Below are 27,816 nucleotides of genomic sequence, written 5' to 3' on the forward strand. Positions count from 1 at the left end.
GGGTAAGACCCTATTGCGCTCTCTTTCAACAGTTTTTTCCCTGAAGCTTGGGTTGTCACTGCCTTGGTTACCAACTTCAAAGCATTGCTGTACTTCATCATCCTCCTCATCATCATCCTCATGATACTGACCAAAGGTGGCCTGAGCTTGTTGGCCGAGGTTGGGTGGATTACTAGCAACCCTTCTGAAGTCTGGATCCACAGACACGTTAGGTGCATTAACTTTTTGGTCAGTCAGACCATCCAAAGAGCGTTTTAATAAATAAATTAGGGGAATGGTAATGCTGATAACAGCATCATCACTGCTCACAATGTTGGTACAGTAATCAAAATTCTCTAGGACCTGACAAATGTCTGCAATCCACACCCACTCTGTAGTACTTATGTCTGGCAGCTGCGTCTGATGGGCATGTCCCAGCTGGAATTGGGATACTGCCCTCTGCTGCTCATGGATCCTGGCCAACATATGATAGGTTGAATTCCATCTCGTTTGGAGGTCACATATTAGTCTGAGATGAGGCAAGTGTAAGCGCTGCTGCAGCACTGCATTGGTAAGTAGGTCTGGTTTCTCAGGGTATTTTTTGAGAAAGTGCTGAACTACTAAATTTACAACGTGGACCATACAAGGAACGTGTACAAGCTTTCCAATCTTTAAAGCCGTCAGCAGATTACGACCATTATCACTGCTAAAAGGTCGCGGAAAGCCTCTGTTACCAGAAGCCGATACGGCAACATCTCAAAGCTTATCAATCGTGCAATGTGTGCAGTTATGGTTTTTTTGAAGGTCTGTGGTATGGACAACTGAACGGAACGCTGGGACACCGAAACGGATGTGGTCATTGAGTTTTGGCAACATTAGGTTGAGAGATGGAGGCATCAGCGCCACCTTCTTGCACACCAGTTTGGGAAGCAGGCAGCCCAAGGGAAATGCCAGAATTTTGAGTCTGAAAATCGTGTTTTTCACCTAGAGATTTCAACCACCTAGTAGTGTGCTTGGCTAACATATGGTTTCTCATGCTGGAGGTGCCCAAGCAGGAAGTATTTCTGCCTCTGCCAAGCTTGGTCTGACAGATTTGACAAATGTCAACCGTTTGGTCCGAAGGACTCTTGGAAAAAAATCTCCCACACAATCGCAGCCCGGACCCTTTGATTCTGTGATGGCACAGGTGGTGCATGGACCCTTGGACTCTGAGCTGGCACAGGTGGTGCACAGACCCTTGGACTCTTAGATGCCACAGGTAGTGGAGTCATGTGCAAAGTTGATTGACCTTTGGCACTGGTCGAAACCCTATCTCTTACAGCCTTTTTGCAGACTATGGACACATGCTCCTCTGCACTGCTGCTCTCGCAATCCATGATACCAGTCCATGTTGGATCAGTCACCTCATCGTTGACTAGGTCGTCTTCAAATTCCTGAAAGTCAACATCTTCGGTAATGGAGGTTTCAGGCTGACCTGAGGGCAACTGTGTCTCATCATCCTCCAACACTTCCACCTGATTGCCCAGCATGTCACGGTTAACACCATGGCTTTCTTCTGGCCTTGGGTGCTCAAAGATCTGTGCATCACTGCAAACTATGGCCTCACCTGCATTGGTGGTGTTGCGCGGTGAGAGGTATGAAAGGTCAAAGGGTCCCGTAAATAGTTTCTCAGAGTAACCTGCTTTGGGGTCATAGGATTCCTTAGAATACTGATGCTGTGAGGAAGGAGGACCAGGCTGAGGATTCGATGGTCCAACCTCTTGGCTACTCAAGTCTGTCTGTGTGGACCCTTGGGATTTGCTACTCAGCAAGTAACTGGAGGCATTTTCTGCTAGCCAACTCATTACCTGCTTGCACTGTTCAGGGCGCAGGAGTGCTTTTCGTGGACAAGAAAATTGGGATAGGAAAGCAGAGGTAGATAAAGCAGAAACCTTTTTCTTTGGCTCGGTCACACTGCTTGGGCGACCACCACTGTCACTACCACATTGTCCACGGCCCTTACTGCCTCTTTTTCCCATTTTTTTGGTTCGATTATTTGAATATGAATACTGTAACGTGACCTTTCTACAGGCAGTGGAACGACACTGATGCCAGTTTTTTAAACACTTGTTAATAGTTTCCCATGATAGCTGTTTCTGTAAGTCTAAAAATTGCAAGGTACCATTATTGGACAAGTACCACTTGGAGGAGTCGACAAAGATGTTGTGAATGTCTTTCAGCCCAAAAAGAAAACAGGGTTTGACACCACTTTTATTTTAGTATTGGTTTTTGGCACTCAGACTGTGTTTTATTATGAGCAGGACACTATGTAGGTTCTGTAAGATATGAAGACGCCACCACCAGGATGTTAGCTTGGTGTTATAACAGTATTTTGCTTCAGGCAGGAGTAGAGGCACTGACACTGAGTATTAAATAAAAATTTGGTAACACTCAGACTGTGTTTTAGTAAGAGCAGGACACTATGTAGGTTCTGTAACATATGAAGCCTCCCCTAGGATGCTATATATTATGGTATTTGGCTTCAGGCAGAACTACAGGCCGTGACAGCAATTTTTTTTTTTTTTCAACTTACACTATTTTTTTAGCAGTAGGGTACTATGGAGTTTATGTACGCTATGAAGCCAACACAAGGACGCAACTGAGCTGGTATGAATTGCGATGGTCAGGCACTACACTACACCTGAACCTATTGTTTTTGAAATTGTGGGACTTTTTTAGGAATTTGCAAGACCTATCCCTAGTGGAACACACACAAAGGATGTAGAAGTGCTGGGATTGTTGATTATTAGTAGCAGATGTTAGGACAGCTTTAAATCTCTCCCTGCCTGTCGAAAAGCTTTTCCTATATCAGACACTGCACTAACAGACCGTATGCAGCACTAATAAGAGGATTTTAATTTTTTTTAAAGATGGATCGCTCTTACCTAACAAAGCACTGACTGTCATTAGCCTTATAGCTTGTTCTGCATTCACTGTTTTGCAGCCTGCCGATTTATGCAACTGCTAGCAGCTACTAACTATTGGCTTCAGTCCTTACAAGGACTTTTTAGGATCTTGCAGCAGGAACGCTGTCTCATACAACACACTGCACTGTCCCTATACCTGGTTCTACAATTTGCACAGCTGCTAGCAGCTACTGGACACGGTGTTCAGCCTTTACAAGGACTATTTATTAGTTAGATCTACAAACGGCTCTCCTGCACACAGTACAGTCTATCTACACCACCAGCTCCCTATCAGTGCGTGTTCACAAAATGCCCTCTGGCTTATATAGCCCCTATGACGGTGTGTTGGCCAAGCCAATCACAGTAACACCACAACAAAGATGGCTGCGGCATTACTGTGAGGGCAAGCAACATCAGAAGTGTTCATTGGCTGGAAAAAAAGGCATCAGGAAGTCAAAAGCGAAAATGAAAGTATCGGAGCGGTTACAGTTTTATTCGTCGGCTACCGAATACCTCTAATACCTCATTATCCATCGGATATCAAATAGTGGCAAATATATTCGCTCGTCCCTAGTTTTTAAATCTCAAGACTCCCAGATGGGTGTCCAAGTTGAGTTTTGGCTGTACTGACAGAGGTGTGGAAGCTAGAGGCTCAATCCTGTTACTCATTCATCTCTTGATTTTTGAAATTGAAATGCCAGGCCACATCCTGTGTGTTGCATGGACCAAAAATTCCTGCTGTGCAAAGACATTATGTGGAAATAGGGGGAGCAATTAATGCAACTTTCCTGTTGTCCGCCTGAAATGTATTTAATGCTCAAGAATCCAAGATGGGAATCCAAGTTATGTCTGCCTGTAGTGGCAGAGATATGGGAGCAAGAGGCCTAATTATATCCCTCATGCATCTCTTGATTTGTTAAAATTGAAATGCCAGGCCACGTCTTTTGTGTAAGTAAACACAATCAAGCAAAGATGAAATTTGTATGCATTCCTGAATGCAGTCACACAGCTATCGAGTTGTGGACAACTATCAAGGCCAAAATTGATTAATGGCAGTATACATTAAACCTGAAGCTAGGAAAGGCCGTGTTTAATAATGATGCAAACCTAGTGGCATAAATATGCCTGGGTGACGTCAAACATGTTCATTGCATGGCTCACGTCCTCCACCTGGTTGTAGAAAAATTATAAGGTTGGTATTCCTGCCTGAATATGCTGATGTACAAGGCACGGTTACTGTCTTACCTTTAAAAATGGAAATGCCAGGCCACATCCTGTGTGTTGCATGGACCATACTTCCCTCCTAGATGAGTCTACAAGCTGTGTCTTTTCTGTATTGGCAGAGGTACGGGAGCAACAGCCCTACACCTGTCTCTCATGCACCTCAATATTTTTTCCTTCAACAGTCTAGGAAGCTAAAGGCTATGCCAAAACAGTGGGACTGCACTGTAAAACATACTTGTGATGTTTTGGAAGCTTTTCAACCCCCCTAAAGGTGTTTTTTTGCACTAGGTATTGCCTCTTATTGAATCCAATGAGGTTTGAAAAGGTATAATGATCAGTTTGGCGAACATAGCATTTGATCAGTAAAGCTCGGCGAATCGAACTTTGAAAGGTTCGCTCATCTCTATCGTTCATCATTTGTGATGATGATATTTATGGTTCGCTCATAGATTGGTTGATTGCAAACTGATAGAAAGAGATATTGGTAATGGACCAATGTTATTCAATGAACCAGTGCAGATGAACTTTTTTTATTTCTCATGCAAAGAAGTCAGTGAGAAAAAATTCCCATCCTGCTGCAATTTGACTCTGAAATTGAAGGTGATTAAGGGATTCAAGTCTATAGGTGTGAAAGTGAAATTAAATGCCATAAAGAGTCCTAGTTTAGCATTTGATTTTTAAAGGTTAAGACCGGGTTCACACTTGGGATTGACTTGTGTGAGAATTTAGTGTTATCAGCCGCCATGGTCTGCTGCTCTTCTGACAAGTGTGTGCATTTCCATGTATTGCTATACAGCTGCACGCTCCTGTCTGGAGATTGGCAGGCCATTTTGGGTAATGCTACTTGATTCTCGTGTGAGTAACTCGAAAGTGTGATACCGGCCATACTGCAATTCTGTAACATTAAAACTGTAAATGCTCCTGTAAATAATTTTTAGCTAGTGAGTAAAAAAGGGATTGTAAACAGACTGGACATGGATGAGAGATGAGATAAAAATCGTACCACTTTTCTGGATGACAATAGCATCAATTTTGTATACTGTCGTGTGAGCCTAGCTGTATAGCAGTGCCAGTAGTAATAGTAGCAGTAAAGCAATGTCATCAATTTTATCTCTATTTACCTTTTTTCTGTAATTGCCTCTTCTGGATTCAAAGGGATATTTTTCCATAAACAGATTCATGTCATGTATAGCATGAGCCAGGACGAACACCGCTGTATACACGTAATACACTACTATATCATCTGCATGAATGTCAGCAGTTGGGAAATAATTTTTGGAGCAATTCCTCATAAGAACATTTAACTTTCCAATTTTCTTTTCTTCGTTATAGTTTAAACAGAAAAAGTAAGCAATCGATACAAGATACTGATCTTTTGGACTATTCATTAGATTTAACTTCTTTATCGTTCTCCAGAGTTTTGGCAATGAGTTACTGCTTGCTGAAAAGCTCAAGCTACAATTAACTATTTTCACATAAGTAGGTCCCAGTTCAAGATGCATCAACCACGAGTCATTCAGGATCAGCGTTTTCTTCTGGTCAAACACATGTAACAATCTATGGTACATTGTGGTAAACTGACCACATATGATGAGAACTTCAGCTCTGGACCTTTGGATGATGAAATGAGTTTTTACATTTTTACTTAGGTCATTAAATAATTTTACAACATACTCTATACAGATTCCATATCTGGCCATCGTTCTGCTCAGCTCCCGCACTTCAGCCTCGGCGCTATCATCCTCGGGGATTAATATCCCAACAAAGTTCCATTCAAAGTGTTTCAGGCAGAGCACAATAGCCAAATGGTGGACATGATTACGTGGAGCCATAGTGAAGAGAGACTTTATATCGACATTGCTGTTTAGACGTCTATCCATCATATCGTAATTTATCTGCAAAACGCAAATATAGAAATAAATGCCTCAGGGTTTTGCTGATTATTTTATTTATATTTTGCCAAATTCAAAAAAATAGGTGAGAGTTTCGGAGCTCAATGCAGGTACACGCAGTCAGGCATGGTATTACTGGCAGTTTCTCTGGGAGCCAGTCCATCACTGCACAGAGGTGTCCAATAGATATGAGGGAACCTCCCAAGGTTCATGTTCGCTGAATTTACCTGTAGTCGCCAAACAGTTCACCAAACATATTTTAACCCCAGTACATTTAATGGGAGGCAAAAACAAAGGCATAGACATCACCTTTAGGGAGGCCCAAAAGCTGCAAAAACAGCTCAAGCCGTTTTACAGTGGAGCCACACAGTAATGGCAGAGAACTTTGCTTCCTAGACTATAAACGTAAGAAATTTTAGGTCAATAAGTGACAGGTGTAAGCATGGTGGGCTGGGAGTCATCATAGCCCAGGCAACGGCTCAAACATGCCATGTCACTGATGACAGAACTGCAGCACCACCCAAAACACCCTACCAGTCATTACCAGAAGATCATTGATTGGGTGCCAGGTCATAGGGGCGGGCTTCCACGAGACAGTCTGGAGTGGCCATATCATTAGGGCATCTGACGCTATCCAGCCTATCAGGCCCTGCCACATCACAGACATGCCCAGTTAAGTCCTCAACAGACTTAGCCTCAGATATTGTACTGTGTGAGCATGCTCAGTAGCCTGAACTGAGGACTTTGGCTCAGAAATGCCACTAACAAGCTGATCATGCTCACTAGGCGAAACACTGGACATAGGCTCTGGCTGGGGTAAATCGACACACACATGCACACTAGCTAACTCTCCACACTTAGGCATGGAGGAATGAGCAGCCAGCTGGACGACCTAAGGCACGGCCAAAAATGGAGGCTGGCACCTGGGTGTAACAGAAACCACAGCAGGCTGCTTGCGGCAACGGCAGCACTGATTCATAACACACTGCATGTGGCTTTTTTTTAATTATTCAAATAAAGTAATTAAAAAAAACAGCGTGCAGTGCCCCAAATTTTGATACTCAGCCATGATAAAGCCCAAGAGCTGTGGGCTGGTATTTTCAGCCAGGGAAGATCCATGCTTTTTAGGCCCCCCCAGCCTAAAAATAGTAGCCTCCAGCCACCTACGTTTGATGCATTCATTAGATGCGATAAGCTTGGCCCTTTACCCAGCTCTTCCCGATTGCCATGGTGTGGTGATAATCGGTGTAATAAGGGGTTAATTGCAGCTCACAGCTGCTCACAGGTAAAGGTGAGCAAACCTGTTCAGTAAGGGGTCGCCAATTTCAAATTTGGTAGGAGCCTGAGCTTATTTGTTCAGGTTCAGCAAATCTGAGGCCCTTCCCCAAAACTAGGTAATGTTAATTTTTGTTTGTTTTCTCCCCTGAACACTTGCCATGTTTCTAAAAATTCTTTTTTGTATAGCATTTTCTACTTTTGAATAGGATTGTGGTGCTGTTTGATGTGGGGATGTATAAAATCAGCTCAGGAGGTGGGGATTTTGGCCAGATGCGTGCAGTTGCTGCAGCCGATTACGGTGCAGCAAAAATTTACAAGGTTCAGACAGAAGAGCTTCTGTGATTGACTGCCTAAGTCACATGTCCGTGTGCATATAAAGAGTGGACATGTTGGTTCGATGCCATTTTGTGAATGTGAAACGTTTGGGAAGCTGCTGCCACTGAACCTGCAAAACAGTGAGCTTAGCTAGAGAAAATATGCTAGGTAGTTCAGATAGATAGGAGTGCGATAGTTTACAATAGGGTTGTGCAATGTAAGTGAGCTTAGCTATCGGTTTAATACTACGTAGTTCAGATAGATAAGAGAGCAATAGATTACAATATCGATGTGCAGTGTAGGCAAAGGTGTGTATGTGCCACATATCGGCACATTCATAATGAAAATAGGGATTGGTACTTGTAGTGCCTGCTAAAAAGTTCCCAGTGAAGCATGTAAATAAATACTGCTACGTATTACTGACTGCTGAAAAGCATGCACAGTCATAGGTCTTGTTACTTGTTAATAGAGATGAGCGATGTTCGAGATTCGACAATTTTATGTTCGAGTGATTTTGGGGGGTGTTCGAGATGTTCGACGAACTTGAGCTTTTTGCTAAATGCTCGATAGTTCAAGTTACGTTTGAGAACGGTTCGATCAACAAAAAGCCTAGCTAGTTACTAGCTGACTTTTCACTGTAATAGTATGAGTCACTGTAAATCACGCTATTATCAAAATTTAGTGTATAGTGTGCGGGGAGGGGGATGGGGTTTAGATCAGTGCTGCTGCTGAGTGCTGAGAGAATGCCAATCGCTATTTTTTTTTCCCCCTAACCGCGCGTACAGTGGGGCGGGCCAGGCTGTCAGCAAATCACAGAGACGCACACTGCAAAGTGGATTTTTGCCAGACAAGCAAGGGCATGTGTCATAGGCTGTGAAAGTCACATGTCTTTGCTCTATAAGATCCGGCCATTATTCCCATCGCCGCCATTAGCTCTCTGCCGCGGGTGAGTGACAGTCACTGCTCCCGCTGCTGCTGCTGTGTGTGCTATAGCCATACAGTGCAATCTACACAGCGCTTTGGGGATTAGGGACTACTGGTTATTTCAGCCCTTTTCAGGGCTGATTTACAGGCATTCATAGCTATAGCTGCTAGGCAGGTCTGTGCCAACGCTGTGAAGTGCTTTAGATACCAGCGTCTGGCTACCTCAGCTCAGGCAATTCCTTGCTGCACTTTTTCATTAGCAGGGATAGAAAGTGTGGCTTCCTTTGCTGTCCACTGACCCACAGCACCCGTGCATTCTACCCTTCTGACCATTTTTGCTACGCTATTTTATTTCCCCAAAGAGCTGACACTTTTTGTGGCATCCTAAAAGTGTCTGGATCACTAAGTTAGTGTTCCTTTGCTGTCCAGTGACCCACAGCACCCGTTCATTCAACCCACCTGCCTATTTTCAAAATTCAATATTTCAATATTCAAAAAGGGGACAAAAACTGAGCCGGGAAATTATAGGCCGGTAAGTTTAACCTCTACGGTTGGTAAAATCCTTGAGGGTTTCTTGAGAGATGCTATACTGGAGTATCTCAAGAAAAATAACTTTTATGACAGAGTATCAACATGGGTTTATGAGGGATCGATCCTGTCAAACTAATTTGATCAGCTTCTATGAAGAGGTAAGTTCAAGCCTGGACCAGGGAAATGCAGTGGATGTTGTGTATATGGACTTTTCAAAAGCTTTTGATACGGTGCCACACAAAAGGTTGGTACATAAAATGAGAATAATGGGGATAGGGCAAAATATGTGTAACTGGGTTAAAAACTGGCTCAGTGATAGGAAACAAAGGGTGGTTATTAATGGTACGTACTCGGACTGGGTCTCAGTTCATAGTGGGGTACCACAGGGGTCAGTATTGGGCCCGCTTCTTTTCAACATATTTATAAATGACCTTGTTGGGGGCATGCGGAGTAGAATTTCAATATTTGCAGATGATACTAAACTCTGCAGGGTAATCAATACAGAGGAGGATAATTTTATATTACAGAGAGATTTATGTAAATTGGAGGATTGGGCTGAGAAGTGGCAATTGAAGTTTAATGTAGATAAATGTAAGGTCATGCACTTGAGTAGAGGAAATAACATTTATGATTGTGTACTTAATTGTAGAACACTGGGTAAAACAAACACAGAAAAAGACTTGGGTGTATGGGTGGATGGTAAACTTCACTTTAGTGGACAGTGTCAGGCAACTGCTGCCAGGGCTAATAAAATAATGGGATGTATTAAAAGAGGTATAAGTGTTCATGAAAAAATATAGTTCTACCTCTGTACAAGTCACTAGTGCGACCGCACTTAGAATACTGTGTACTATTCTGGTCACCGATATATAAGAAGGACATAGCTGAACTGGAGAGGGTGCAGAGAAGAGCGACCAAGATTATTAGAGGAATGGGTGGGCTGCAATACCAAGACAGGTTATTAAACTTGGGGTTATTTAGTTTGGAAAAACGAAGGCTTAGGGGGGATCTAATCACAATGTATAAATATATGAGGGGACAGTACAGAGACCTTTCCAAAGATCTTTTTACACCTAGGCCTGCGACTGGAACACGGGGGCATCCGCTATGTCTTGAGGAAAGAAGGTTTAATCATAATCACAGACGAGGATTCTTTACTGTACGAGCAGTGAGACTATGGAACTCTCTGCCGCATGATGTTGTAATGAGTGATTCACTACTAACATTTAAGCAGAGCCTGGACGCCTTTCTTGAAAAATTTAATATTACCAGTTATGTATATTAGATTTTATGACAGGGTATTGATCCAGGGAACTAGTCTGATTGCCGGATGTGGAGTCAGGAAGGAAATGTTTTCCCCATTGGAACTTGTTTGCCACATTGTTTTTTTTTTGCCTTCCTCTGGATCAACATGTTAGGCTACGGGTTGAACTAGATGGACTTAGAGTCTCCCTTCAACCTTAAAAACTATGATACTATGATACTATTTTTGTTACGCTATTTTATTTTCCCATAGAGCTGACAGTTTTAGTGCCATACTAAAAGTGTCTGGAATACTAAGTTAGTGTTCCTTTGCTGTCCACTGACCCACAGCACCCGTGCACTCTACCTAACTGCCCATTTTTGCTACACTATTTTATTTCCCCGAAGAGCTGACACTTTTTGTGCCATCCTAAAAATGTCTAAAAAATACTAAGTTATTGTTCCTTCTCTTTCCACTGACCCACAGCACCCGTGCATTCTACCCACCTGCCCATTTTTGCCACGCAATTTTATTTCCCCAAAGAGCTGACACTTTTTGTGGCATCCTAAAAGTGTCTGGAATACCAAGTTAATGTTCCTTTGCTGTCCACTGACCCACAGCACACATGCATTCTGCCCACCTGCCCACTTTTGCTACGCTATTTTATTTCCCCAAAGAGCTGATTCTTTTTGTTGCATCCAAAAAGTGTCTGGAATACTAAGTTAGTGTTCTTTTGCTGTCCACTGACCCGTGCACCCATGCATTCTATTCACCTGCCCATTTTCGCTATGCAATTTTATTTAACCAAAGAGCTGACAATTTTTGTGGCATCCTAAAAGTGTCTGGAATACTTAGTTAGTGTTCCTTTGCTGTCCACTGACCCACAGCACACGTGCATTCTACCCACCTGACCATTTTTGCCATGCTACTTTATTTCCCCAAAGAGCTGACACTTTTTGTGGCATCCTAAAAGTGTCTGGAATACTAAGTTAGTGTTCCTTTGCTGTCCACTGACCCACAGCACATATGCATTCTGCCCACCTGCCCATTTTTGCTACGCTATTTTAGTTCCCCAAAGAGCTGACACTTTTTGTTGCATCCTCAAAGTGTCTGGAATAATACGTTAGTGTTCCTTTGCTGTCCACTGACCCACAGCCCACGTGCATTCTACCCACCTGACCATTTTTGCCATGCTACTTTATTTCCCCAAAGAGCTGACACTTTTTGTGGCATCCTAAAAGTGTCTGGAATACTAAGTTAGTGTTCCTTTGATGTCCACTGACCTACAGCACATATGCATTCTGCCCACCTGCCCATTTTTGCTACGCTATTTTAGTTCCCCAAAGAGCTGACACTTTTTGTTGCATCCTCAAAGTGTCTGGAATAATAAGTTAGTGTTCCTTTGCTGTCCATTGACCCACAGCACACGTGCATTCTACCCACCTGCCCGTATTTGCCATGCTATTTTATTTCCCCAAAGAGCTGACACTTTTTTTGGCATCCTAAAAGTGTCTGGAATACTAAGTTAGTGTCTCTTTGCTGTCCAGTGACCCACAGCACCCGTGCATTCTACCCACCTGCCCATTTTTACTACGCTATATTTTATTTCTCAAAATGCTGACACTTTTTGTGGCATCCTAAAAGTGTCTGGAATACTAAGTTAGTGTTCCTTTGCTGTCCAGTGACCCACAACACCCGTGCATTCTACCCACCTGCCAATTTTAGCCACGCAATTTTTTTTTTGTCAAAGAGCTGACCCTTTTTGTGCCATCCTAAAAGTGTCTGGAATACTAAGTTAGTGTTCCTTTGCTGTCCACTGACCCACAGCACATATGCATTCTGCCCACCTGCCCATTTTTGCTACGCTATTTTTTTTCCCCAAAGAGGTGACACTTTTTGTTGCATCCTAAAAGTGTCTGGAATAATAAGTTAGTGTTCCTTTGCTGTCCATTGACCCACAGCACAAGTGCATTTGTGTCGCCCTGGGCAAGCCAGGGGACACAGGTCACAACACCACCACACCCCACACCCCAGGTAGGCACATCAGCTAACCTACAAATCCTTGTTGCCTCCCTCCAGGAGTCTGTGATGCACACCAGGGGGTGGGCCAGGCGGTTGGCTCCGCCCACCAAGGAGCTCACAACTCTGGAGGCAGGAAGTAACCAGTCAGTCGAGTCAGGGACATGAAGGAGTGAACAGCAGATAGCCCCGGGCAGGGGAAGAGTGCAGTCTAGCTGAGGGCTAGAGTAAACAAACAACAAGTGAAAGTGAAGGAAAGCAAAGTGGAAAAGGAGGAAAGCAAGAAGTGGTGACAGAGCAGAGGGAAGGAGAAGCCTGAGAGCCCAGCTGTGTGTAGGGCTAGAACAGCAAGGTCAGCGACGGTGGTGACTGTCCGGAGGGGGACCGTTTGGAAGTTCCTGGAAGGACCCCGTTGGCTGTGTGCCCGGTGGTCTGGAGCAGTGTTCCGAAAGACAGTCAGCACCAGGGCAGGGGCCTCTCGGACCTCGGCAAGGCTGGGAGTCGCCAAATTTGCCGAATCCGTCAGTGAAGGGGACGTAGATTCCCCCAACAACCAAGTCCCGATAGAAGGCAACAGTCCAACCTGTACAACAGAGGCACCGCCACCGCCAGGGCACCAGTCTCTGAGGGCCAGCGCCTGCGGGCAAAGTGTAGTGCTCCTCCGGCCCAGCTTGAAGCCGGGGAGCGGGTTACCGGTGGGGACCCATCGCAACCATCCGTACATACAGGTGCAAGGAAGAGGGACATCACCGTCACCTACCGGGGAAGCAAAGCAGCCGTCTGTGGGACTGTCCTACCAGCCGTTTGGTTTACCGTACAAACTGTGTCCAAGTCTCAGGCTGAGTGAGTACCATAGTGCCTCAAGGCACAGCGCTGCCCCCGCGTCCCTGCGCCCACCAGGCCCTACACTTCACATCTCTTCACCGGGCCCCGGGATCACCAACCCCTACCCACGGAGGGGCAACACAACACCTGGCTGCTCCCATAACCATCCCCGGGATCCCCATCCAAAGCAGCGGTGGTGCAATCACCACAACCGTGGGTGGCGTCACAAACTATAACAATCCCCACACCCAACAAACCCCTTTCACTCACGGGCGAGGAGTGCCGCTCGAGACACCCCGGGATCCGGCCCACAGCTCGGGCCACCACTGAGCAGCAGCCGGACCCGAGCAGAAGGGGTGAGCGCGGTGTGCTGACACCCTCCTCCCCGCCCGCGACAACTTGGCGTCACGAACAGGATCTTACCGCTCTGCCGTCTGGTAGAGGTGCGCCTTGTTACCGCCGGAGGTATCCGTCAGAAAAATTTCAGAAGCCGCCATCTTTGGCGCGAAAAGTTCCCGCTCGAGCGTCTTCTCGAGCAGTAGAGGCGCGAAGGTCAAAACCCCGCCCCGAGAGAGGAGGGGTCGGAAAGAGCTAAGGGGGACGGAAACAAGATGTCTGCGCCCGACGGAGCCGCTGGAGGAGCGGTGGTCGCAGCCGCAGCGGCACCCGCGGATGGGAATGGGCCTGCCCAGGTCCCGGCCGTACTGGCGGGAGGTGCCGCGGCCCCCGCGCTTGCTCAGGTCATGCCGTTTTCCTTGCCCTATGCGCCCGGAGCTGCCTGGCTACCGCAGTATGACGGGAAACCGGATGCCTTACAGGCCTTCCGGAAAAAGCTTAACCCGTTGCTAGAGCTGTACCCCCTGACTGATAAGCAACGTGCAGCGATAGTGCTAGGCCAGTTAACCGGTGCGGCCGAGCAGGAAGTGGAGACCTGGGCCGAGGGGGACCGGCTCTCTGTAGCCACCATCTTCGAGAAGCTACAGACTGCCTTCGAGACCCGGACTGAAGCTGAGCTGAGGATGCAGTTTTACCAGTGCCGGCAACGAGCTGGGGATAGCATTCGGGACTATGCTCTACGTATGCAGACCGCCCTCCGCACGCTGAAGCGGGTGAACCCTATTAATGAGGCGGATAGCAACAAGATGTTAGTGGAGCAATTTGCGCAGGGGATGAGGTCCCCTGAGGATCGTAAACAACTCCGGCTGTGGGTCCGGGAACACCCGGATGTGGACTTTGCTGTGTTAAAGGAGCGGGCTATTAAAGCACTACAGCCCCCAGCTGCTGAAGCTCTGGAACCCGTCCCGTGGCCCATCGAGACAGCTCCCGTTGTGGCCGCCCCAGCCAAACCAACCTCCTTAATACCTGCAGCCTCGAGCAGCACAGTGGAAGAACTGGCAGCCCAGGTCCGTCGCCTGGACGGAGACCTTGCCAAAATCCTTGCTGCGCTACAACCACTGACCAGATCTCAGCCCCCAGCACAGATACAGCTTGCTGACAGTCCCGAAGATGTTCCCTGGATGCAGCGGAGAAGCGCTAACAACCCGCGGAGCAGACCTCCAATCTGCTACAAGTGCCGTAAGCCGGGCCATTATTACCGACAGTGCCCGTTAAACGAGCAACCGCTGGGGCCCCGGGCCAATCCTCAGGAGTAGAACACCGTGGCTCCCCGGACTGGCGAGACCGATATGTCGGGGCCCGCCCTATCATCCCTGTGGCTGTGGACGGCATACCGGTGATGGCTCTCTTGGACACTGGATCACAGGTAACGACCATACCGTACACGTTGTATCAGCGATATTGGGCCACAGACGAGCTGGCGCCTCCAGACAATAGTATAAATTTGATTGCCGCTAAAGGACTTCCATTGACTCAGGTGGGGTATAAACAGGTGGCTATGACAGTGGGGCAAGCTGAACTGCAACACCAGGGTATGATTGTGATCATGAATGAGCCTAGTGATCATAACCCGAAAATAGTGCTGGGAACCAATGTGATGGAACACTGCATGGCTGATGTGTTGAACCTATTGCAACAGCTAGCCGCCACGGCGGCGGGGAGCCGGCAGAGGGCTGTGCAGCGTGAAATCCGTGCCCTGATGTACCGCCAGCATGTAAGCTCAACCGGAGGGGAGATTGGTGGAGTGAGAGTGATGGATGTTGCTCCATTGACTGTGCCCCCTAGGAGTGAGATGATGATCTGGTGTAGGGCAGCAGTAGGGCCTCAGGGGCGTGACTACCCTGCGATGATGGAGCCCATGCCTTCCGAGCACTGGCCCACTGTAGTGGCCGCCCGAGGGGTGTTAGATGTGAAGAAAGGGAGAGTGCCTGTGAGAGTGTTGAATTGTGGGGAGGAAGAAGTCAGGCTCCCCCGGTATGCCACCATTGCCAAGCTGCTCACCCTAGACCCTCACACTATCCAGGAAGCCAGTCCATCCACACTCCCACCTACCACCAGCACTTCCCCACCCCAGGGGGACACCAAGGAGTGGCACCAACAGCTACATGTGGGCACTGATGATACCCCTACACATCACAGGGCAGGGGTACACAGGGTGGTGCAGGAGTACGAACAGGTTTTCAGTAAGCACCCCCTAGACTTTGGGCAGATTAAGGGGGTCCAACACCACATTCCTACGGGAGAACATCCCCCTATCAAAGAGAGGTATAGACCTATACCCCCTGCACATTACCAGTGTGCCAAAGATATGTTGAAAAATATGAAGGAGGCAGGGGTTATTCGGGACAGCTGTAGTCCCTGGGCCGCTCCGTTGGTACTGGTCAAGAAGAAGGATGGTACCATGCGGATGTGTGTGGACTACCGGAAGATCAACCAGATAACCCATAAAGATGCCTATCTGTTGCCTCGTATGGAAGAGTCTTTGGCTGCACTGAGAACTGCAAACTACTTCTCGACCCTTGACCTCACCAGCGGATACTGGCAAGTGGCCGTGGCCCCGGAGGACCAGGAGAAGACCGCCTTCACCACCCCGATGGGACTCTGCGAATTCAATAGCATGCCGTTTGGGCTGTGCAATGCCCCCGGGACTTTCCAACGGCTGATGGAGTGCTGTTTGGGACATTTAAACTTCGAGACCGTCCTGCTGTATTTGGATGATGTGATTGTTTATTCCCAGACGTATGAAGCCCATCTGGAGCACCTGGCCGAGGTGTTCGCGTCCCTTGCTAAGTACGGGATGAAGTTGAAGCCCTCAAAATGCCACCTGCTGAAACCCAAGGTGCAACATCTAGGGCATGTGGTGAGTGCGGATGGTGTCGCCCCCGACCCTGAGAAGATCACTGCTATCCAAAGCTGGCCGAGGCCCGCTACCGTGAGGGAGGTAAGGCAGTTTTTGGGTCTGGTGGGGTACTATCGGCGCTTTATAAAGGGGTACACGAAGATGGCCGCCCCCATGCAAGATCTACTCGTGGGACAGACCAAGGGTGGCAGACCCGTCGGAGCCCCACTGTCGTGGGAGGACAAGCATGAGGAGTCCTTTTGCCAGTTGAAGGCGGCCCTGACCGGAGAAGAGGTCCTGGCGTACCCTGACTACGGGCGCCCGTTCATCCTCCACACGGACGCCAGTAATGTGGGGCTAGGAGCGGTCCTCTCCCAGGTCCAGGATGGAAAGGAGAAGGTGATCGCTTACGCCAGCCGAAAACTCCGTCCGACTGAAAGGAACCCTGAGAACTATAGCTCTTTCAAGCTCGAGCTACTGGCGTTGGTGTGGGCTATCACGGAGCGGTTCCGTCACTATTTGGCGGCAGCAAAATTCACCGCATTCACGGACAACAATCCGCTGACTCACCTGAACACGGCCAAGTTAAGCGCTGGAGCAGCGGTGGGTAGCCCGGTTAGCCAACTATGATTTCACCATAAAGTACCGAGCTGGTCGTGTCAACATCAATGCAGATGCACTCTCCCGGATGCCCCATTTGTCAGAAGAGGGGTGCGAGGATGACGACCTCGAGGAGATTGAGTTGCCTGCGTTTCACCAGCCGCCTCCTGAGAGGGTACAAGTGTGTCAGCAAAGGGTGGATCTGGACCCGCGGCCCAGTCACGAGTGGCAGGACGCCCAGGACCAAGCGCCGGCTGTCCGCCTTGTCAAGACTCTGGTGGAACAAGGCGCCATGGGAATGGACCCTAGCGCTCCAGCCGAAGCCCAACGCTTGTGGAAAGAACGAAAACGGCTCTACCTACACCAAGGGAGGCTGTGCCGTGAGCTGATCAACCCAAAGACCCATGAGAAAATATGCCAGTTGATCGTTCCTCAAGCTGAGGTCGCTACCGTCCTGCGGGCATACCATGATGGTGCTGGCCACTTCGGGTGGAAAAAGCTGGAGATGCTGTTGAGGGAGCGGTTCTATTGGAGTGGGATGCGGGAATCGGTGGAAGCCTGGTGCCGAGAGTGCGGTCCTTGTACACTGAGGAGAAAGTACGAGACTAGCCAGAGGGCACCATTACATCCCATCGTTACCCATCAGCCGCTGGAGCTGGTCGCCCTGGACCATGTCAAGCTCACCCCTAGCCGAAGTGGGTACACCTATGCATTGACCATGGTAGACCACTATTCAAGATTTATGGTGGTCGTCCCTGTTAAGGACCTAACTGGTCGAACCGCTGCTCGAGCGTTCCAGGCTTATTTTTGCCGACCCCACGGGTACCCCGAGAAGGTGCTGACAGACCAAGGCCCGGCTTTTTAAGCAGAGGTGTTTCACGAATTCTGCCAGTTGTACGGCTGCAAGAAGATTCGGACCACCCCGTACCATGCCCAAACCAACGGCATGTGCGAGAAAATGAATCACTTGGTCCTGGGGCTCCTCAAGACGCTGCCGCTGGAAGAACGGAACATGTGGCCGGAAAAGTTGCCCGACTTGGTCGACATGTACAATAATATCCCGTCCAGCTCGACGAAGTGCACCCCAGCGTATCTGATGAGGGCTCGGCCTGGCCGCCTGCCGGTGGATCTGGAGATGGGGTTGGAGGCCCCGGAAACACTCCCTTCAACGGCAGAGTGGGAAAGTCGGAGGAGGGCACAGTACCGGCAAATCCAGGAGTATGTGGAGAAAAACCTCGGTCGAAGTCGAGAACAGCAAGAGCACCGGTTCAATCAGAAGGCGCCCGCAGGTCCTTTCCAGCCAGGAGATGTGGTGCTGAAACGGAAGAGAAAAGCCCACAAGCTGGATGATCAGTGGGAGCAGGTCCCTTACGTCATACAACCCACAGCCTGGGAAGATGGGAAGACCTACCAGATCAGTCGTGACCAAGGGGGCACCCTGGCCACTGTTTCCTGGGACCATCTAAAAAAATGCCCCCCAGCGTTGAAGGCAGAGGCTGAAGTACCGGTTCCTCCACCCGTGGAGAAGGCAGCAGAGGTAATCCACACTGTAATGGGTGACTTCCCAGCAAACTGGCCTACACAGAATGGCGCGGTGATACTTCCAGTGATACTGTTCCCACAACCCGTGGATGAAGAAGTAGTGGAAGTGGTTAACCGTGAGCCAGAACCAGTGCCAGTGCCCAGGGATGAACCTGTACCCAGCCCCCCTATACCTCCGCCTGCCCCACACTATAGCAGGGAGGAGGAACCGATTGTTCCCTCTACCCCACTGTCTAGCAACACTGACACCGGGCCCCGAAGGTCCACCCGTTCCAACCTAGGTAGACCCCCACTTAGGTACAGGGAGACCGTTCTATGAGAAAAAGGGGTCCGCAAATGTAAAAGAGTGTTGTGTGTCTGTTGAAAAAGTTTGAAAGTTCTGCAATGATGATGAAAATGATCCGAAGAAGTAACCTGATTTGTTGTTGATTTGCAACCGGCTGGAGCCGGCACCGTTGTCCCCGTGGGGACCGTTTAACGTTTAAAAATGCATGGGAACTAGCCATGGACAAGCCCGTGAACTCTGCAGGGCAACCACAAACGTTAGTGGCTTGTAAATATGTTGGGTACCGTTACCGTTTCCGCAGGCCGCCTCCGGAGAGGCAGGTTGGAGGGAGGGCCCTGAGCAGAGCAGGCCAGGGCCCAGCCACCAAAGGAACCGGTGGCTACCCTCTGGAGGGAAGGACAGATCCCGCTCGGGTACCGTGTGCTGGACTGTGGGTCAAGGGGTGCTGCCTGGGTTTTAGGGGCAGCATCAGGGCCAGGTTACTTGGGTGGGAGAGAACGGAAACCGTGACCGTATACCGTTGAAACGTTAAAAGTAAATGTGCCTCCCGTCTTGGGAAGAGTTTATTAAAAATGTTATGCATGTTTGTTTAACCTTGTTATCCCCTTTTTACAGAAAAATAAAACCGGTGTAGGACGGCAGCCCGCGGACGGTCTGCATTTTGCTAAGGGGGAATGTGTCGCCCTGGGCAAGCCAGGGGACACAGGTCACAACACCACCACACCCCACACCCCAGGTAGGCACATCAGCTAACCTACAAATCCTTGTTGCCTCCCTCCAGGAGTCTGTGATGCACACCAGGGGGTGGGCCAGGCGGTTGGCTCCGCCCACCAAGGAGCTCACAACTCTGGAGGCAGGAAGTAACCAGTCAGTCGAGTCAGGGACATGAAGGAGTGAACAGCAGATAGCCCCGGGCAGGGGAAGAGTGCAGTCTAGCTGAGGGCTAGAGTAAACAAACAACAAGTGAAAGTGAAGGAAAGCAAAGTGGAAAAGGAGGAAAGCAAGAAGTGGTGACAGAGCAGAGGGAAGGAGAAGCCTGAGAGCCCAGCTGTGTGTAGGGCTAGAACAGCAAGGTCAGCGACGGCGGTGACTGTCCGGAGGGGGACCGTTTGGAAGTTCCTGGAAGGACCCCGTTGGCTGTGTGCCCGGTGGTCTGGAGCAGTGTTCCGAAAGACAGTCAGCACCAGGGCAGGGGCCTCTCGGACCCCGGCAAGGCTAGGAGTCGCCAAATTTGCCGAATCCGTCAGTGAAGGGGACATAGATTCCCCCAACAACCAAGTCCCGATAGAAGGCAACAGTCCAACCTGTACAACAGAGGCACCGCCACCGCCAGGGCACCAGTCTCTGAGGGCCAGCGCCTGCGGGCAAAGTGTAGTGCTCCTCCAGCCCAGCTTGAAGCCGGGGAGCGGGTTACCGGTGGGGACCCATCGCAACCATCCGTACATACAGGTGCAAGGAAGAGGGACATCACCGTCACCTACCGGGGAAGCAAAGCAGCCGTCTGTGGGACCGTCCTACCAGCCGTTTGGTTTACCGTACAAACTGTGTCCAAGTCTCAGGCTGAGTGAGTACCATAGTGCCGCAAGGCACAGCGCTGCCCCCGCGTCCCTGCGCCCACCAGGCCCTACACTTCACATCTATTCACCGGGCCCTGGGATCACCAACCCCTACCCACGGAGGGGCAACACAACACCTGGCTGCTCCCATCACCATCCCCGGGATCCCCATCCAAAGCAGCGGTGGTGCAATCACCACAACCGTGGGTGGCGTCACGAACTATAACAATCCCCACACCCAACAAACCCCTTTCACTCACGGGCGAGGAGTGCCGCTCGAGACACCCCGGGATCCGGCCCACAGCTCGGGCCACCACTGAGCAGCAGCCGGACCCGAGCAGAAGGGGTGAGCGCGGTGTGCTGACACCCTCCTCCCCGCCCGCGACACATTCTACCCACCTGCCCGTATTTGCCATGCTATTTTATTTCCCCAAAGAGCTGACATTTTTTTGGCATCCTAAAAGTGTCTGGAATACTAAGTTAGTGTCTCTTTGCTGTCCAGTGACCCACAGCACCCGTGCATTCAACCCACCTGCCCATTTTTGCTGCGCTATTTTATTTCCCCACAGAGCTGACAGTTTTTGTTGCATCCTAAAAGTGTTTGGAATACTAAGTTAGTGTTCCTTTGCTGTCCAGTGACGCACAGCACCCGTGCATTCTACCCACCTGCCCATTTTTGTCACGCATTTTTATTTCCCCAAAGAGCTGACACTTTTGGTGCCATCATAAAAGTGTCTAAAATACTAAGATAGTGTTCCTTTGCTGTCCACTGACCCACAGCACCCATGCATTCTACCCACTGCCCATTTTTGCCACGCAATTTACTTTCCCCAAAGAGCTGACACTTTTAGGGTCATACTAAAAGTGTCTGGAATACTAAGTTAGTGTTCCTTTGCTGTCTACTGACCCCCAGCACTCGTGCATTCTTTCCACCTAGCCCATTTTTGCCACGCAATTTTATTTCCCCAAATAGCTGACACTTTTTGTGCCATCCTAAAAGTGTCTGGAATACTAAGTTAGTGTTCTTTTGCTGTCCACTGACCCGTGCACCCATGCATTCTACCCACCTGCCTATTTTCGCTACGCAATTTTATTTAACCAAAGAGCTGACAATTTTTGTGGCATCCTAAAAGTGTCTGGAATACTACGTTAGTGTTCCTTTGCTGTCCAGTGACCCACAGTACCCGTGCATTCTACCCACCTGCTCATTTTCGCCACGCAATTTTATTTTGTCAAAGAGCTAACACTTTTTGTGCCATCCTAAGTGTCTGGAGTACTAAGTTAGTGTTCCTTTGCTGTCCACTGACCCACAGCACCCATGCATTCTACCCACCTGCCCATTTTTGCTACGCTATTTTATTTCCCCAAAGAGCTGACACTTTTTGTTGCATCCTAAAAGTGTCTGGAATAATAAGTTAGTGTTCCTTTGCTGTCCACTGACCACCAGCACACGTGCATTCTACCCACCTGCCCATTTTTGCTACGCTATTTTATTTCCCCAAAGAGCTGACACTTTTTGTGGCATCCTAAAAGTGTCTAGAATACTAAGTTAGTGTTCCTTTGCTATCCAGTGACCCACAGCACCCATGCATTCTACCCACCTGCCATTTTTGCCACGCAATTTTATTTCCTTAAAGTGCTGACACTTTTAGGGGCATCCTAAAAGTGTCTGGAATACTAAGTTAGTGTTCCTTTGCTGTCCAGTGATGCACAGCACCCGTGCATTCAACCCACCTGCCTATTTTTGCCACACAATTTTATTTCCCCAAAGAGCAGACACTTTTGGTGCCATCCAAAAAGTGTCTGGAATACTAAGATAGTGTTCCTTTGCTGTCCACTGACCCACAGCATCCATTGAATCTACCCAACTGCCCATTTTTGCCACGCAATTTTATTTCCCCAAAGTGCTGACACTTTTAGGGGCATCCTAAAAGTGTCTGGAATACTACGTTAGTGTTCCTTTGCTGTCCAGTGACGCACAGCACCCATGCATTCAACAAACCTGCCCATTTTTGCCACGCATTTTTATTTCCCCAAAGAGCTGACACTTTTGGTGCCATCATAAAAGTGTCTGGAATACTAAGATAGTGTTCCTTTGCTGTCCACTGACCCACAGCACCCGTGCATTCTACCCACCTGCCCATTATTGCCACGCAATTTACTTTCCCCAAAGAGCTGACACTTTTAGGGGCATACTAAAAGTGTCTGGAATACTAAGTTAGTGTTCTTTTGCTGTCCACTGACCCGTGCACCCATGCATTCTACCCACCTGCCCATTTTCGCTACGCAATTTTATTTAACCAAAGAGCTGACAATTTTTGTGGCATCCTAAAAGTGTCTGGAATACTACGTTAGTGTTCCTTTGCTGTCCAGTGACCCACAGTACCCGTGCATTCTACCCACCTGCCCATTTTTGCTACGCTATTTTACTTCCCCAAAGAGCTGACACTTTTTGTTGCATCCTAAAAGTGTCTGGAATAATAAGTTATGTTCCTTTGCTGTCCACTGACCACCAGCACCCGTGCATTCTACCCACTTGCCCATTTTTGCTACGCTATTTTATTTCCCCAAAGAGCTGACACTTTTTGTGGCATGCTAAAAGTGTCTGGAATACTAAGTTAGTGTTCCTTTGCTATCCAGTTACCCACAGCACCCATGCATTCTACCCACCTGCCATTTTTGCCACGCAATTTTATTTCCTTAAAGTGCTGACACTTTTAGGGGCATCCTAAAAGTGTCTGGAATACTAAGTTAGTGTTCCTTTGCTGTCCAGTGATGCACAGCACCCGTGCATTCAACCCACCTGCCTATTTTTGCCACACAATTTTATTTACCCAAAGAGCTGACACTTTGGTGCCATCCAAAAAGTGTCTGGAATACTAAGTTAGTGTTCCTTTGCTGTCCACTGACCCACAGCACCTATTCAATCTACCCAACTGCCCATTTTTGCCACGCAATTTTATTTCCCCAAAGAGCTGACACTTTTTGTGGCATCTAAAAGTGTCTGGAATACTAAGTTAGTGTTTCTTGGCTGTCCAGTGATCCACAGCACCCGAGCATTCTACCCACCTGCCCATTTTTGCCACGCAATTTTATTTCCCCAAAGTGCTGACACTTTTAGGGGCATCCTAAAAGTGTCTGGAATACTACGTTAGTGTTCCTTTTCTGTCCAGTGACCCACAGCACCCGTGCATTCTACCCACCTGCCCATTTTCGCTACGCAATTTTATTTTCCTAAAGAGCTGACACTTTTGGTGCCATCCTAAAAGTGTCTGGAATACTAAGTTAGTGTTCCTTTTCTGTCCAGTGACCCACAGCACCCGTGCATTCTACCCACCTGCCCATTTTCGCTACGCAATTTTATTTTCCTAAAGAGCTGACACTTTTGGTGCCATCCTAAAAGTGTCTGGAATACTAAGACAGTGTTCCTTTGCTGTCCAGTGACCCACAGCACCCGTGCATTCTACCCACCTGCCCATTTTTGCCACGCAATTTACTTTCCCCAAAGAGCTGACACTTTTAGGGGCATCCTAAAAGTGTCTGGAATACTACGTTAGTGTTCCTTTGCTGTCCAGTGACGCACAGCACCCGTGCATTCTACCCACCTGCCCATTTTTGCCACGCATTTTTATTTCCCCAAAGAGCTGACATTTTGGTGCCATCCAAAAAGTGTCTGGAATACTAAGACAGTGTTCCTTTGCTGTCCAGTGACCCACAGCACCCGTGCATTCTACCCACCTGCCCATTTTTGCCATGCAATTTACTTTCCCCAAAGAGCTGACACTTTTAGGGGCATCCTAAAAGTGTCTGGAATACTACGTTAGTGTTCCTTTGCTGTCCAGTGACGCACAGCACCCGTGCATTCTACCCACCTGCCCATTTTTGCCACGCATTTTTATTTCCCCAAAGAGCTGACACTTTTAGGGGCATACTAAAAGTGTCTGGAATACTACGTTAGTGTTCCTTTGCTGTCCAGTGACCCAAAGCACCCATGCATTCTACCCACCTGCCATTTTTGCCACGCAATTTTATTTCCTTAAAGTGCTGACACTTTTTTGGCATCCTAAAAGTGTCTGGAATACTAAGTTAGTGTTCCTTTGCTGTCCAGTGACCCACAGCACCCGTGCATTCAACCCACCTGCCTATTTTTGCCACACAATTTTATTTCCCCAAAGAGCTGACACTTTTGGTGCCATCCAAAAAGTGTCTGGAATACTAAGATAGTGTTCCTTTGCTGTCCACTGACCCACAGCACCCATTCAATCTACCCAACTGCCCATTTTTGCCACGCAATTTTATTTCCCCAAAGAGCTGACACTTTTTGTGGCATCTAAAAGTGTCTGGAATACTAAGTTAGTGTTCCTTTGCTGTCCACTGACCCACAGCACCCGTGCATTTTACCCACCTGCCCATTTTTGCCACTCAATTTATTTTCCCCAAAGAGCTGACACTTTTAGGGGCATACTAAAAGTGTCTGGAATACTAAGTTAGTGTTCCTTTGCTGTCTACTGACCCACAGCACCCGTGCATTCTACCCACCTGGCCCATTTTTGCCACGCAATTTTATTTCTCCAAAGAGCTGACACTTTTTGTGCCATCCTAAAAGTGTCTGGGATACTAAGTTAGTTTTTTTTTGCTGTCCAGTGACCCACAGCACCCGTGCATTCTACCCACCTGCCAATTTTTGCCATGCTATTTTATTTCCCCAAAGAGCTGACACTTTTTGTGGCATCCTAAAAGTGTCTGGAATACTAAGTTAGTGTTCCTTTGCTGTCCACTGACCCACAGCACCCGTGCATTCTACCCACCTGCCCATTTTTGCCATATTATTTTATTTCCCAAAAGAGCTGACACTTTTTGTGGCATCCTAAAAGTGTCTGGGATACTAAGTTAGTGTTCCTTTGCTGTCCAGTGACTCACAGCACCCGTGCATTCTACCCTTCTGCCCATTTTTGCTATGCTATTTTATTTCCCGAAAGAGCTGACACTTTTTGTGGCATCCTAAAAGTGTCTGGAATACTAAGTTAGTGTTCCTTTGCTGTCCAGTGACCCACAGCACCCGTGCATTCTACCCATCTGCCCATTTTTGCCACACTATTTTATTTCCCCAAAGAGCTGACACTTTTTGTGGCATCCTAAAAGTGTCTGGAATACTAAAGTTAGTGTTCTTTTGCTGTCCATTGACCCACAGCACCCGTGCATTCTACCCACCTGCCCATTGTATCTACGCAATTTTAATTGCAAACTGTGCTGCCACCGTTAGGGGCACAATAAAATTTACTGGGATAGTCAGTGTTGGTTCTTCAGTTGTCAATAAAGTTAAACCACCTCTGCATTGTACACACCTGTCCATTTTTAGCTACGTAATTCTAATTACAAACTGTGCTGCCTCTGTTAGTGGCATACTAAAACTGTCTAGGATACTACCTTCGTGTTCCTTTGCTGCCAATCACGATATAGCACGTGTGCATACTACCCACCTGTCCATTTTTGCTATGCATTTCTAATTGCAAACTGTGCTGCCATTGTTAGGGGCATACTAAAATTGTCTGGGATACTACTTTAGTGTTCCTTTGCTTCCAATCACTGTACAGCACCTGTGCATGCTACACACCTGTCCATTTTTGCTGCGCAAATCTAATTGAAAACTATGCTGCCACTGTTAGGGGCATACTAAAATTGACTGTGATAGTCAGTGTTGGTCTTCAGCTGTCAATAAAGCTAGACCACCTCTGCATTGTACACACCTGTCCATTTTTGCTACGCAATTCTCATAGCAAACTGTGCTGCCACTGTTAGAGACATACTAAAATTGTCTGGTATACTACCTTAGGGGGCTTTACACATTGCGACATCGCTTACGGAATAACGTCGGGGTCACGTGGTTAGTGACGCACATCCGGCGCCAGTAGCAACATCGCAACGTGTAAATCCTAGGTGCGACGATAAACAATCGCAAAAGCGTCGAAAATCATTGATCTGTATAGCGTTGTTCATTTCCATAATGACGCATCGACCACATGTACGATGTTGTTTTTCGTTCCTGCAGCTCCACACATCGCTGTGTGTAAACCCGCCGGAGCGACAAACATCTCCTTACTTCCGTCCTGACGGTAATGCAGAAGGGAGAAGGTGGGCTGGATGTTATGTCTTGCTCATCTCCGCCCATCCGCTTCTATTGTACGGCCAATTAGTGACGTCGCGGTGATGTCGATGTGACGCCGAACGCACCTCCCCCTTGAAGGAGGGATAGTTCGGCAGTCACAGCAACGTCGACGAGCAGGTATGTGCATGTGAAGCTGTCGTATCAATAATGTTCGCCACGGCAGCAATCACCACATATCGCATGTGCGACGGGGGCAGGTGCTATCTCGCTGGACATCGCTAGCAATTGCTAGCGATGTCGCAACGTGTAAAGCCCGCCTTAATGTTCCCTTGCTGCAAATCACGGTACAGCACCTGTGCATGCTACACACCTGTCCATTTTTGCTATGCAATTCTAATTGCAAAATGTGCTGCCATTACGGGCATACTAAAATTGACTGGGATAGTCAGTGTTGGTTCTTCAGCTGTCAATAAAGTTAGGCCACCTCTGCAATCTACACCACCTCTCCATTTTTGCTACCACATTTTAAGTGTCCAATCTTGTTCCTAACAAAATGAGTGGTAAAAGGACAGATGCTGGTGGAAAGGGGAACAGGTGTGTTGGAAAAAGAAAAAAAGTTTGTGTCCGTGGGATAGGTGGGAAAGCTACATTAACATCTGCTGAAGAAAGGCCATCTTCCAGCAAAAGTAAGATGTCTACTACTTTCCGTGGACAATCAGATGTGCTACCTTTTTTACGGAACCGAACAACTGTAACAAAGGTAGATGATGCAGAAAAAAGAACATGCTTGATTGGATCTCAAGTGCTCCAAAAAGTGGTCTCTTCTCAACTTCAACTTTAACATCCAAAAAACAACAGTCCTCTGAGTTGTCACCCCAATTGCACTTGCTTTCTCCCAGCTCTCAAATCTCCACCCGCCCTGCAGAGTATGGTGTAACAGAGATGGCTGAGTATGCAGAGCTGTTCAGTCACACTATAACCTGTGATTCAGAGGTCTGCTCCCTAGCTACAGTAAGTACAGACCAGGAAATGGTCTGCAGTGATGCCCAGAAGCTTTGTGAGTCAGATTCAGGCCCTGATGACCAAGTTTCTGAGCATAATGTAGACCCTCATTCCCAAACTAACATTTGTTGGTGGAGAAAATGAGGAACATACTGATGACGATGAGATGCAGATACCTGATTGGGATGACAACTTAACTATTCAGTCAGGGCAGGAAGAGGTTAGGTCTGAGGGCGAGGGGAGTGGAAACACAACGATTGATGATAAAGTTCTAGATTCCACTTACTGAGGTAAACAGAGGCAGTGGAGGAGAA

At 48.0% G+C, this 27,816-nt stretch overlaps 1 protein-coding gene across 1 annotated transcript in view; it reads right to left on the reverse strand.

The window, feature by feature from the left end:
- LOC142311542 (vomeronasal type-2 receptor 26-like) overlaps positions 1-27,816 on the reverse strand; it is a 100,671-nt gene that overhangs the window by 51,401 nt on the left and 21,454 nt on the right. The window contains exon 3 of the mRNA XM_075350486.1: positions 5,270-6,043. Coding sequence (XP_075206601.1) covers positions 5,270-6,043 — 774 coding nt within the window. The remainder of the gene's footprint in view (positions 1-5,269; positions 6,044-27,816) is intronic.

Source organism: Anomaloglossus baeobatrachus, chromosome 1 (assembly GCF_048569485.1).
Source record: "Anomaloglossus baeobatrachus isolate aAnoBae1 chromosome 1, aAnoBae1.hap1, whole genome shotgun sequence".
Lineage (NCBI taxonomy): Eukaryota > Metazoa > Chordata > Amphibia > Anura > Aromobatidae > Anomaloglossus > Anomaloglossus baeobatrachus.